Genomic DNA, 14,774 nt, shown 5'->3' with positions numbered 1-14,774 from the left:
ACAGTCATTCCTTAAATTGTCACAGTTCACTGATACAGTGAACACACAGTTCACTGTAAAATCACCATCTTTTCCATATTAATAAAACAGGAACAAAACTACCACATAACACTCATGGGTTTCATCATTTCAATCATGTAAGAATTCTCCATTTGAAAAAAAACAGTATCAACTGCCAAGATAAAGACTGATGTCATGTCCCTACGCAGCAACTTCATTTGTCTTTGTGTTCATATTATAAAACCTGATATGGTGTCAACCCTGCCATATATTCCATCTTAAACTTCATCAACAACCAAACAATTTGTGCTTTAATAGATTTCACTCAGTCTACAAAGCTAAAATGTTTTCAATTTAGCATATAATAAAATAAAATAATAAATTCAATGCAAGAGATAAAATTTTCTTTTAAAAATCCTGTTTTTAAATTACAATCACTCACAAAAGCCCTCCTTTTGTAAAGAATCTGTAAAGGCCCTTACAGCAGCTCGGTGACTTCGTGGCTCTCGTGCATACGAAAGTTCATAAATTTCATCTTCTGTGTAGTAAAGATCAAGGGACAGCTGAAAACAAAAACATGAGTTTAATCCCTGAACAGTCACTACTACTTTATAAACTTGCTGCAGGAGTACACTCATATTTTTGGTGCATTATTTTTTAATTTAGATTACACCTAGAAAAAAATGTACTTGAGCTTCACAGCTGCTCACAGTGATTTGAAATGTGTCCAACTCTACCTTACAGACTGTTATTGCCTTTATCTGGAAATCTGTAACATGGAGTATTAGTTCAGAAGCTCCTGCACTGAAATGAAGTATTTCTTCTCATCAATATCCTGTCATATATACCTGCATGAAATTATGACATATAAAATATGCTACATATTTGTAATAGCCGTTTTTATAAAACATAATTTAGAAGAAAAAATACTTGGAATAATTTCAAACAAAACATTTAAAACAAATAGCAGGAAGAAGTAAGAAGTTCACCATTTCACACAGCTGTATTTCAGGCTCTGGATCTGTGTGCTTAATCTCCCACAAGGGTGCTCCCAGACAGAACAAATAACCTCAGGCACATAAGCATTTTTATCTATTAGCTTTTTCCTGAAACAGGGCTTGTAACCAGAAAGTGGAAGTGGACTATCTGGTTTTTCCGAGGTAAGATACTTGTTAAGGCCAAACAAAACTGACAAACAAGAAAGGAAGGTTTACTCTTTTAATAGAAAGTAGTATTTTAACTTACTAGGAGAAGCCAAAACTATAGTTTTAATGATGTCCTAGGTAGTATCAATTTTCTAGTAGCATGGCACTGACTAGATATGACGGGGAGTGAAATACATCAACTATATTTGACTAATGTTTATGTCAGACAGTTTCTTAAGCACCAGAAGAAACTTGGTTAGAAATGCAGTATCATGAGGGACTGAACTTTCGTGTGATTTCGTTTTCAATACAAGGAATCTTCCTTACTGACAGCACAGAGAGTAACACAGTGAAGCAGAAATAAACATTTCCTTCCCTTACAAAAATAATTTGAAGCCTACTGCTGAACTGGCACCTCTACCCTTGCTGCCACATAAATCATCACCAATTTTTTCTATTTCTGTACATTTCCCCTTTGGGGAAAAAATATTACAGTCTTATGTATTCATAATTAATTAATGAATGGAGTTCTCTATTTAGTTATTTGATAGGTATATGACATTTTTAATTGGATATGTTTATCTTCTCTAACACACTTACTGTAAGCAAGTGAACAAGGTCCATATTAGCCTCCAGGGGAAGTGGCATTTCCTGGAGTTGTATCAGCTCATCTATGTGGTTATACAGAGAATATAGTTTGTACACATTAATCTTTTTGTCCTCCAAGTAGTCTGGCATGCCCTCATAAAGGGATATCAAGTCTTTCAGGTGGACCCCAAGGATTGGGATCTTAAAGTTACTGCACTCGTTATAGGCACGTCGGTAACTATCATAGTTTCTGTAAGACGAAAGCAATTCTGTCATTTCATTAAACACCTAAAAATAAAAACAAAACAAGAAAATCAGCACTGGTTACTGTTTCTGTTTTTGTCATACAGCACAAGAACTTCCCATGTTATTGTTAAGGAATATACTCACGACTCTTGAAAAATATTTTAAAACTTTAAATCAAATCCAGGTATTCTAGATTTCCTATGCCCATAAATTAATATGTAATTATAGATGGTTAATATATACCTAATCTATAACGCTGGTCTCCTTACACTCCCCATTTAGTCAAATGAAAAGAAATATGATTTTCTCGAATCAGAAGGATCTGAATGCAGTCAATGTGTAAACATGGCACAAGCTCTCTGACATTCATAAGATCAGCCATCTTCACATTCAAATGTGGAATGCATTCTCTGACTTCAGGACACCAGCTGGAATTGCTGGAGAGGTCCTGGCAGTGAAACCCTGTGCGGTGCCATGATCCCATCATGGTGTGATCAGAAGTCATGCTATGGTTCAAGGTGGTATACCTGTCTTTTTAAGAATTTTTTTCCATGGAAATGAATTAGAAACAGTATCTTGGGTTTTTTATAAAGGCCAAAATAATCTTCAGTCTAGCAGTGTAAATATTTCCCTTGTTTAAAATTATATAGGTACAAAGTTGACTCATTGACATAATAAAATCAAAGGACTGATGTTTTCCTGTCAAAGTTCTCCATTTGTAACCTTTACAAAGTGTTTGATGTAGTTAAACCTCAAAGTGGGTTTTCAAGTCACTAATTACCAGACTTTTATTACCTGCTTTCTATTAGCATGTGTATACAATTTTTTGAAACAAAAAGTTATTCAAATGATAGGCACACATGCAGACCTTAAAATGACAAAATTTGAAAAACATGTTTCTAAAATAAGCTTTCTAACTGATTTTATAGATTCTGACAGCTGTAACCATTTCCACTGGGAGGTCACACTGCAGGCCCTTACTCCAGGTATGCAATGTTCATTTAGGTTGATTATACTGTGATCAAAACAAGCTCAATAGATACCTTCATGGACTCTTTCAGGCCCAAAAAGAAGAAAGTATCTTATCTTAAGGAGTCTCTTAAGAAGCCACATGAATGCTTAGGAAGCATTGCTAAAATATATGCCTTCCTTCCCTTTTTAATAGCTTTCATTGGTATTTCACAAGAATTTAAGTGGAAATTAAAATAGATTCCTAACAGTCCATCATACTATGCATGAATTAGGGCTAAATTTGTTCAAGTCTAAATTAAATAAAACCTGTCAAGTGGAAATATCAGATGAACAAAATCAGTCCTTTCACTCAAAGTGCAGAGCTCTGTGCTAGCATTTTACAGACTAAGGATGATCAATGTTACTACAGAAGTCAACAGCTTGGCTTTCAAGCGCTCTAGGAGCCAGTTCTCTGTTTTCATGTTTGAATATTATTCTGTACTACTGCATGTAAATGAAAATGCAGCTCATGACATCTGAGACTAAAGGAGAAACCCTATAGAATCTATACAAATCTTGAAGAAAGGTGGGGTTGCAAGAAGTGTAGGAGTAAATGGTGATGTAGAGATGAAATAATAAATAAAAACCCTTCAAAACCAAAGAAATTTTTGTTCTATCTTTCCATCTTATCCAAAGAAGTAAGGTTATTTTTAGTGTGTGCAGTGACAAAAAAGTTAAAGGTTCTCCTATTTGTAAAATTTAGAGAAGCAATACTAACCTTAATGACATCATGAGGAACACATGAGCTTGTTTCCTTGAGCCTGGAAATGGAACTGTGACAGAGACCTCCTATCACTGCCATTAATGTGTTGAAATTCTGCAGCTGGTGGAGCTTCTGTGTTCACATTAAAAACAAAACCAAAAAGATATAATTTAAAGGTTCAGGTTTAATAACAGTATAATTTAAAGGTTCAATGTGCACACCCAAATTTAAATTTCCTCTGTTGTCTTCCTCCAAAGTCTTACAAGTTTGTGTCAGTTGACTTCATGTATTTTGGTGATGAGCTGTGATTTTACCGGGTGTAACATGAACTTACTCTAGTGTAATTAAATCAAATATTAAATTTTCAGATACAGTAAGTCTTCAAAGTACCTCCTCAGTACTTCCCCCTTTTTCCACAGTCTACCACAAGCAAGAAACACTGCCTATTGTCTTGGTTATGACTGCAGTTGAATTAGTATGCAAAGAATACAAATAAGATCATAGCTCTCCTTTTATCCAGAAAGGTGTTTCAGGTGGAATGCTTCTAATTACAGCCAAAGCCATCAGAGTCGCTCATGCTTTGGAAAGCTCCACAGCCACAGCTGGGAATCTCACATGCTGATTCAAAAGCAAGTCCAGTTTTACAGTGAAAATAATTTATTCAGAATGAACATGAGAAAGTCCTGGTGCCATGAAGTACTATCTGAACACTTGGTAAGACAGCCCACACTGACACAAATGCACATGTTGTGTGTACGAACCAGCAGAGCAGTGCCAACGCTCCCAGCTCACCCTACAGTAGTAGTATGGGAAGAGCACAAAAAGAGCTGCATCAGAGAAAGACAAAATAAACACCAAACATGCTAGATTTTAACTGACCTGTGCAACATGGATAAACTTGATGAACACTTCAGCCCGAAGCTGTGGTGTTGGTCTGCTGAGAACCATTAGCTGCACCCACTGAGAGATACCATTGCAAAGAGAAATTGATCTTTCCATTGTTGGGTTCTCTTTCACACAACTATTCACAATGTAGTTCTGGTAATCTGAGAACTTAAACAAACAAAAGAAGCGTAAATGAAAATTCATGTGGTTTCATATGCCTCATGATCTGTGTGTGGACAGAGGTCTGCTTTGCAAATGAAATAGAAACCATATCTTTTATAACTGAACTATCCATAAAACTGAAATCTTTCCTTTGTAAAAGCTTTGTTAAGTTCAAAGCAGGGGCTTCCACTAATTGAATTAACTGAAAGCTTCTTTTTGCCATATCTCAGAAGTCTTGGCTCTTATAAATCCCAGGATGAGCAGTACTGGGGCTTTCCTCCCAGCCTCAGTGGATTCACAGATTCATTGACTTCTATTGGGAAGGTTAAACAGAACTTAAATTGTAATCTAATAACTCAGTAACAGTTTAAGGGAGTTCAGTGTTCAGTTTATGTATTCTGTAGCTGGGGAACACTTCTGAATTAAGCTACACTAACACAAAAAGCAAGTTGAATGGGATCAATACGGAACTCAGATAAGACCATTAAGAGTGAGGGCTGCAGATTTCTTAATACTTTTGATACAGCTTGTGAGATTCTCTTATTTAATCAAGGCACTCTAAAATTGTTCAGTAGATATCTGTAACACACTTTTTTTAAGCCATTCTTACATTAACATTAAAGAGAAGAAATAATTTGCTTTTGTTAAACAGAATTTTCATCCATTCTGTTGATTTATCCATTAACAAAAATACACAAGAATTTGAATCATCAGAAAACGTGGCATGGGATTTTTACATCCATTCTTTACTATGACTACTAAAATCTTACCAAAACTACTCATAGCTGTAAGAGACATACATTCCTTTCCACAGGAATATGTGGAATAGCACTGATCTTTAAGCAAAGGTCAGGCTGTTGTTTGTTTCTTACTCTCCCTCTCTCACCTTCTTGCAACTTTCAACATTTTTTCCTTCTGTTTAATAAGAATTATTAGCACTTTAAAAGCAGATGACAGCAGATACCTCTAGATGTGTCCTTATTAAATTAAAAATGGAAGAAATATTAGTAATAAGTGGAGCTGTCTCTGAGATTACATAGTACTTACATTACAATTACTCTTTGAATTTTGAACCCAGCCAGGTTTGCCTGGATCTTGGAAATTTAAGCAACTACTTCATACGGATGGATAATTTTTAAGTATCTGACTACATAATTATGAACTTCATAGCAGTCTCAGTACAACTGTGCATCAGTTGTTTTTTTTTTTTCTCAGCAGTCACCTCCTTCAGAAAAGTTTTTATTTTAAAATGCTGAAGAAATCAATCTCTAAAATACTACTTGAAAGGTTTGAATTAATTATGGTACACAAATTTATTGAGGTCAACTATAACAAGCTTGGTAGTGGCAGATACACTAAAGTAGTTTAGGTATTTGAATACTGCAAGAGTCTGATATTGTGATGACTAACTTAAGAGCCTCAACAGGAATCCAGAATCCTGATTCTTACAAAAGACTGTGGCCTCCCTGTACTTTATGACTAGAGATTAAAATACTTTCCAAGCACCAGCATGCCTTCAGTCCTTGCTCTGTGAGTACCACTCCTTGCATTTTAATTTGCTGCAAGATGGATGGTATCTCATGGAAGATTTTGCTATATGCTGTGTATGTGATCAAATATTCTCTTCTGACTTTTGAATGCCCAAGCCTCTAAATAGTTATTCCAGGGACTAATAACACAGCTGGTCATTTTCCATCTTTCTCCTGGTATATGATGCCACATTAGAACAACAAAAGGATTCTGCGGCTTAGCACATCATGACACATTCTGCAAAGACATAATTAATATAGCTAATTATTAATTAGCATTATTTTCTGACCCAAACTCTTGGTATGCTCAATTTATACAAAAACATATGCAGGTACCCTGCATATAAAATGTATACCTGCATGTAACTGTTGGAACTCATGACACATCTGACACTGACTAAAACCATACTTGTTATACTCATTAATTACGTTACATCTGCACAGAGGTTTTGAAAATGGTAAGTTATATAAGCTTTGCATATCATTACTGCCTACAGGCAGTAATCTGTGCATGACTTCAGTTCTACAGCTTTTTGAGTTTAACACAAAACACAGAGTCACGTACTGTCAGCTCAAAACAAAGTACATGAACACGAGTGTGAAATCTTCCACCATCTATTGAGAGCCTCTTTTCTTGCATAGGTTCAGCTTCATATTGTAGTGGTACCAAAAAAACTCACCAAAACCAATTAAATAACAAGCAACAGTAAAAAAAAAGAAAAATAAAATCAAAAAAAATCACTTTGCTTTCAGTTTTATTATCACACAGACTTTGCAACCCTCCTATATTTTGGTCCCTAACATTCACTTTTCCATATGTAAACTGCATCAGGCTTGAAAAGAGGCAATGTTGTAGCATACAATGATGCAAGTGAAGCCAATGTGCATAGGGAAGTTTGCATCTTATCAGCTACAAACATTACTGAGAAAATAACATCAAATGAAAGAAAAAATATCTTAGATAAACCCTTAAAAACTGTTTGTGTATATGAAAGCTTGTAGAATAAAATATGTTTAACCCCCTTATATTAAAAATGGCATTTTCTAAAGTGCTTTCTTATCTCTGGTCTCTATTTTGTTATGCACAATCAAAAAAAGACAAGCAGAGTCCAGTGGTCATCTTCAGTGCAGTCAATTAATCACTGCACAGGATTGCTGCACTGTTCACTACAGCTACAGAAGGTTGGCATTCTAGGAGAATATTCCAAGTTTCCCTCATCCCATTTCAGCCTGGTTACTGATTTGAGTCAAAGGATGCTTCTTGTGCCCAATGGCATCCCTTGTTCTAACAAAATAAACCTCTTTGGAAGGTTTTCTCCTCTTCCTTCCAACTGATCTTGCCCCAGCTCTCCCACAGTTGGGGTTCATTCTCTCACTCTCATATGGTTGTAGCAGAAGGGTGTTTACTCAGAATCTAAGTTACACTGGCCACCTTCAATACTAGTAAAGTAGAAGAGTCTGGAAACAGACTCAGCATGTCCAACATCTTGTATAGCAGAGGTAATCTTGTACTGTTACCTCTCTGCCATATTTCCTATGTATTTCCCCTATTTGCTTAATATAAATAAATAATTACATAAATAAATAAAAAAGAACTTACCGATATTCTTCTGAAAGACTTAAACTCAAGATAGGTAAGGTGGTCTGACAGCTCCTCTGGCTCAAGGTGATCAAAAAGAAGTGAGACTTTCCGTTTCTTACTGGTGTTGGCCTTTACACGCTGTGTCAGCTTTCTAGACCAATCCCTAGAATTTCTTTTAAAACACAATTACTCCAAGTTATTTACTGAAGAGCAAAATTTTCCTCTTTCCCTAAGTCAAAGGTAACATTGTTTTCATGCCTTACTGCAGTAAAAAGTGAATTATTTGAATTTCAAAACACCAAACTCCTTTCATGCATTAAAGATTATATGACAAAATATTATTGTTAGTCTTTATTGTATTGATGTAGCACTTTAAGTATAATACAACTGTCTTACTAAACAGCATGAGAGTCTATACAATTTCTGCAATCAGTTCTACATTTTCAGAATAGCTATCTGTAACTTTCTGTCTTCACTGAACACATTCAGAGATCCTCCATTTAACAATCCTTAGATTTCCTTGAGCAACCTCTGAGTATGACCTGTTCCCCTTTGCTATTGACCCACAGAATAATAAAATTTATTTCAATTTGAAATGCTAAATATCCTCTTTCATAACCAGATCCAAAATGTATGCTAAATTCTGCTCTGCTAAATGCTGTGCATTTCCAAAGCACAAACTGACACTTGTTTTGTCAGCTGTACTGTTCCACAGAGCTATCTCACTCTCATGTAACAGGGAAACATGTCTTCCCAAGAAAGAACTATGTGATGTACAGCTCTAGGATTTATTCTTGTCACAACAAGTATTTTATAACCAAAATCATCTAAACAATATCAAGAGTCCAACAACGTAATAAACTATATCCTCACTTACCTTTGTTGTTAAAATATAAATACACTTTTTTTACCTCATCTGTTACCCAATCAAATTTTATTATCCTTTTTCAGTGATTTCAAGTGATCTTGCAAAACCATAAGGCACCTACAAATTCTCTAAGTTCCCTGGACAGGGTAAAACCTAGCTGTCATAGAGAATCAGCCCAAAGCCTACACTGCAGCTAAACTCAATCTAAGCCATTCCTGAAAGGCATTCTGTTCCACTACATAATGTATATTTCATCTGTAATGAAGTATAAATTCTTGTAATGACAGCTAATATATGACTTATGAGAGACAATATCTTCGAATAAAGGAAATTCAGAGCAGAAGTTTATTTTCTGAGTATATTGAGACTTTGACACTCACATTTGAGATGTGTCAATTAGACGACAATGTAACTCCTCACCATTAGCTCGAACCACTTCTTGAAATTCCTCCATAGCTGCGGATAGTTTAGAGTCCATTTTGAACATAATCCAGAATTCTGTAATCCAATACCTATTAAAATTAAAATACACATATACACACCGGGAAAAAAACCAAAACAACAACAACAAAAACAAACAAACAAACAAAAACGGTTTTGATCTAGTTAGGCTGAAATTTAGTATGACCCTGTATGGGTTGAAATGTTCCTTTGGTCAGTTCAGGTCAGCTGTTCCAGCTGTGTCCCGTCCCACCCTCAAGCTCATCCCCAGCCCACACTCTGGCAGGGGCAGATGTGAAAGAGAAGGCATTGATGCTGTGCAATCACTCTTCAGCAAGAGGTAAAATAATGCTGAGTTTTACTCACAGATTCAACACACAGCATTATAGAGGCTGCTATGAAGAAAGTTAACTCCATCCCAGACAGACACAGTACCCAGCACTATACATGTAAAAATCTGTTCTTGCTGGAAAAATGGAAATGCACATTCTTATGGATGCATGCATGGATGAATTTGCCTGGAAGCAAAAATGTTACCAGATCTCACACAGTACTAAAGCATGCTGACATAACCAATAATAATCTGCTCTGAGATAATAAAATCATCACAATTTTAAACAAATTCTACTCCCCTGTTACTAATAATTTCCCCCTTTGTGTAAAAAAGAGATATCCTCAATCTGTTAGAGCTGAATATTCTCCCTCTCTTCTGTTTTCTCTCCCTTTCTTCTGTTTGAGATAACAAACTTTATTATACTTAATAGGTAAAAATTAGAGTATTCCAGGACCATTGCAAGTAGAATTACTAAGGAGAATTACCTATCAAATGCAATAGAGCTTTGCTTAGTATAACAATATCTGCAATATCCCATTTAATTTTTAATAGACCTATATAATATTGGACACACTTCTATAATTTCCTGAGCTCTGTCAATTTTCACAGATGTTTAAGATACACATTCATACAGACTCAGTTCAAAACTGTAACCTGACAACTCTTGCACTGATTTAAACAGATCTGCTAAAAGCCAGTTGGACCTTTTTGTGTAGAGATGCTAAAGTGAGCCTTGAAAAGCTGAAGCAGAATACTTGTTTCTCCTTTTAATATCAATTTCATACATGCAAAACCATATTTATATTTGTCACATGGATGACTGCAAACTAACTAATGGCTACCAACCACGAATATACTTACCTCACAAAATAGCAGATCTTTACACACAGCATGGAAGAGTTATTTTCTAAAGCATTAAGATAGGTAGAAAACTGTTAAGGAAAACCACATCCATTGACATATGATGTAAAATGTAACATGCTTGATACTTCCCAACCTGTAAGCAATAAGAATCATCCTGTTGATGGCAAATATTATATCAGATTAGGGTTTTGCATAAGTATATACAGAGTATATCCCAAGGTTGTTACCAAAGTTTATTGCAACTATGACTACTATGAGTAACACTGGTGCTGTTGCCAGAGTACTGAGTAGTGTCAACAAGTGAAGGGATTCTTGTTTTCTACAAGTTTCTTTGCAACATGCCTCAAAGTTTCTCATAAAACTTGTGCAATGACACATGTCATTACAATTTGAAATATTCATACCAAATTTATCAATCAATGCATTCATGAACCAATTCTTTTCAGCTAATTCACTGGAGATTTAAAAAAAAAATAAAAGGCATTTTTCTTTCAAACATAACCAGTTGTAACATGCCTCTCCATAGTAACCTCACCTTTCTAGCCACACAACAGTTTTCATTTAATTTGCTCTGGCAGCTGAAAGAAACAACCAAATTTTTAGTCTGTTAGCTCTTTAAAACATGTTTTGACATTGTAGCCAATGCCTGTTGAAGTAATGGAAAATCCATTTTGAAAAATGTATTATGCACGTCTTGATTCTTCTGATAGAGGAGACACACATATTTTCAGGCCTGAAAAACATAACTTAATGAAAATACCTTGTGGATCCACTCACAATCTGATTGAAATTAACTGCAGCCTAAATCTACCACAGCTGAGGGGACACGCCATCTGCCCTTTCAGCATGCTTACACTACACTGACTATAGAACTGGTGAAGTCTGAGTAAGTTCCCAAATATTTTTAAGGGCCCCTCTCTGAATGATTAGAATTAGATTCCCTACAAAGAACTTGTAACCACCTGAAATCACTCCCATAATTTAGGGGAAACAGTGCAACTGGAACACTTGCAAGGTTTTGCAAAATACAAGAGCCCAGACTACCTGATCCATTCAAAACTGTCTTTAACTTTCAATGTGTTTACAGGGAGCTACACGCAGAGTTAAAAGCCAAGCTTGCAAAATATGCAAGTCTAATAAAAGTTTGAATTGCTTTTCTGGTTGTAGAAAACGTTCCATCTCAGAAAGAAGATGCAAGCACTGACATTGTTCATTTTCCAAGAGCCTAAGTGAAATGCAACACTACACCACAGCTGTAGCTTAGCACACTTGATCCAACACCTGCCATTAGAGAAGCAGCAGGATAGTCCTGCTACAGACTGACAGTCAATGCTCCAGTAAAGCTCTGTTCTCAAGGATGCTGCTTGTAAATATCTGGAAGATACAGAGTTTGAGGAAAGAAAAGATTATTAAATTGAATTGTACCAAAATTGAATGGAGATCCTTAGCATGACAGGTCTCCATCCATCTAATTAGGAGTAAACACTTTGTAAAGCTAAGAAGACAGGCAACATAGTCCACAATTAAAAATTCTGAAAACTAGTATTGTGAATATGATCTAGTAGCTACATTGTGAAAAATCTAATGAGCCAGAAACACACATATGTGAGTTCAGGCAGTCAACTCAAAATGGGAACAAATAGAAGGAAAAGTTTATGATTTATTTCGGCAATTTTGAGTGTGTGTGAGAGAAATAATTATCGTTAAAAATTTTCACACCCCAATGATACAGTTTTGTTCTTTGCTCTTTGACTTGACAGTGGACAGAGAGAGAAACAGATCTGAAACTTAGGCCCAGGTTCACAGTACTTAATTGAGGTACTTACATTCATCTAACACCTGCAAGATATTCCCTCCACAGCCAACAGAGGGTGATTTATCCTACTTAAAACCTGACATGGAGTTTCCTCTTTTCCTCTGTGTATAACAAGCTAAACCTGACGAACAAAAAAGGCAAACCCTAAACCAAACAAAAGCACACCATACAACCAAACACTGTAAAGAACAAGTATACAGATAAATTAGTGGAAAACTAATACATCCATAGATTAAATATCCTCTACTGACCCATCTCAAACTTGTCAGGCTAACAAGTTACCTTAAAAGCAGGTGAAGATTACAAAGGATATAGATCAACGAGTTTCTGAAGCATGTCTGCAGAGGAGATGAAAAACTGATGCATGGCCAGAATGATTTTTAGCAGCTGGTTGTTTTGACATGCATTTCCTTCTAAATCTACAAAACAAAAAGGATTATTCATATTGAAATCTTGCCATAGCTTCATAAACAATTTGCAACAGGCTTTTTCAGAATCCTAATTCTAATCAGATCTGTTCATGTATGCTATTTCAAAGATAGCAGTACAGTAACTTACTAATTTAGGGGGTGCATATTTTTTCTGGGGTGAGAGGCATATAACAACTACTGTATTTCACTACCGTGTTTGGAAGACCCTAAAAATAAGGAAAAAAAAGGGCAAACAAAAAAGCAGATGTGTCTCAAAAGTAATCAGAATACTCAGATAATTATACATTATGATCTAAGCCCAGCAATGCACTTAAATGCTTAGCTTTAGGCATATAAATATAAACTTGGAAACAAACCATTGAACTGCAGAGCAAAATAGTTCAGTTACTGATCCATCTCAGCCAGTCATTGGTATGACTATACTTATCAAACAGAACAGCAATATTCTCAATTGTTTGTGAGCCTTTTTGTACAGATAACACTCATTACACCAAAGTGCACCCACTGCATAGGATCACATATGTGCACAGATGCACGTGGAATGAGATACAACATGTGCTAGAAACCCAGAGGTTAACCTGTGTATACCCCCTGTGCTGGACTTAAATGTACTGCACATCAACTTGAACTATGCATTACAGGGATTTCAGCAGAAGGGCTTTAGACTACATCTGTCTTCTGGGTATCATGGTTTTTTTTTCCATATGTCAAAAAGATCTAGTACAAGAAGTGTATCAGAACACTTTAAAAAGTTTCCATTTCTGCAACAAACTAGTGAAAGTGTTTGTAAATATTAACTGACAATGTTCTCCCACAGCCAGTCATAAGAGAACTTAAGTAGCTTGAATGGGAATTTGACACCCTTTCAAGTATAAAAGAAAATTTATCTTCTCAAATAATTTTAAATAGATTAACCTCTATGGGAATAAATGTAGTTCTCACTTTAAAAAGCAGTAGCAGGAACAAGATAGAGAAGCAAAACACAATACGGCAAAATGGAAGAGGGATATGAAACAGCAAGTTTCCAGCATATGAAATGACATCTACTGCTAGGGAAGGCAGGGAGAAGGCACTTAAACTTGCACATCACCAAAATGGAACTTTAAACACAGCCCCTTTGCAAAACAAGATAATCCACATTAGTTACTGGGTGAGAATTTCCATGCACTTCTACAGGAAGATACTAAATAAATGTATCCACCTTCAATGGTATGGGCAAGGGGAAAGTCTGCCTGTCCTACAGCCCCGTGAATGAGAGCAGCATAGACCCCAAGTAGGAGGAAGTTCTTGATCTGCCTTTTCATTTATGCTACGAGCTCTGCTTTACAGCATGAGGGAAAGTTTACATGGTCCTTGTTTGTGTCCATACAAAATTTCATTCCCTACTGAAAGAATCCTTCTGAGATAGTAACTGTCTAGGATACAGCATGAGCACTGGGGGCAAACCAGCAAGTTATTCAGCTAGAGAAGTGGGAAATTTGCAGACAAAGGCCAGAACATCACGAATAAATACTTAATCAGGCCTCTAGCATTTGGCATTTTGTACCCTTTGAGTGTCTTCATGAAGAGTAAAATTATTTCAGGCCTTGCACACAGAGGCCTGTATCAGTTTTCTTCCTTTGGCAAAACTTGGTGCTCTGCCAGAAGCTCCATCCACTAGCTCCTATTTTATCAGGAAAGCAGTTCAGTACATGCTTAACTTGGAAGCCAAATGGATATGTGCACACATGCTCTTAAGACTATACAGCTTCTTGCAAGTGCTCAATATAGATCATTTCCAGTAAACAAAACCAAAAAATAACACTCTCTCTCCCTTAGCATTTTCATTGTGTACATTTTATTGTGTGCAAAATCCTTTGCTGTGACGTAACACAGGTATGACCTGGCCACAGGTTCCCATTTGAATTTTTGTTTTCTAGAAGGTCTCTCTTCCATTTAGCTTTTTCATGTCACAAAGGTACAGAGAAAAACAGTATGTTCTGCCTACTATTAGTACTTAAGTCAACACATTTATGGTGTTTTCCTGCATAATGAAAGTGTACTTATGCTTCAGCACATCCAGACCTAATTATCTTGCACCAGAGATACACTTCATTACAATGGCATGCAATTATATTGCACGCATTAAAGCAATACTAGGTTTGGGGCTATCTGTCCTCTCATCCAACT

General features: G+C 36.0%; 1 protein-coding gene across 2 annotated transcripts in view; it reads right to left on the bottom strand.

The window, feature by feature from the left end:
• Positions 1 to 14,774, bottom strand: part of RASGRP1 (RAS guanyl releasing protein 1) — a 36,459-nt gene that overhangs the window by 7,836 nt on the left and 13,849 nt on the right. The window contains exons 3-10 of one of the 2 annotated variants that reach the window (XM_038137673.1): positions 12,488 to 12,593; positions 10,356 to 10,418; positions 9,100 to 9,231; positions 7,870 to 8,023; positions 4,573 to 4,746; positions 3,709 to 3,825; positions 1,746 to 2,021; positions 483 to 563 (exon numbers count right to left, since the gene is read on the bottom strand). In XM_038137673.1, the coding sequence (XP_037993601.1) occupies positions 483 to 563; positions 1,746 to 2,021; positions 3,709 to 3,825; positions 4,573 to 4,746; positions 7,870 to 8,023; positions 9,100 to 9,231; positions 10,356 to 10,418; positions 12,488 to 12,593 (1,103 nt within the window). The remainder of the gene's footprint in view (positions 1 to 482; positions 564 to 1,745; positions 2,022 to 3,708; positions 3,826 to 4,572; positions 4,747 to 7,869; positions 8,024 to 9,099; positions 9,232 to 10,355; positions 10,419 to 12,487; positions 12,594 to 14,774) is intronic. The other variant, XM_038137674.1, reaches the window with a different exon arrangement.

This window comes from Motacilla alba, chromosome 5 (assembly GCF_015832195.1).
Source record: "Motacilla alba alba isolate MOTALB_02 chromosome 5, Motacilla_alba_V1.0_pri, whole genome shotgun sequence".
NCBI classification, from domain to species: Eukaryota; Metazoa; Chordata; class Aves; order Passeriformes; family Motacillidae; genus Motacilla; species Motacilla alba.
This window is presented reverse-complemented; position numbering and strand designations above follow the sequence as displayed.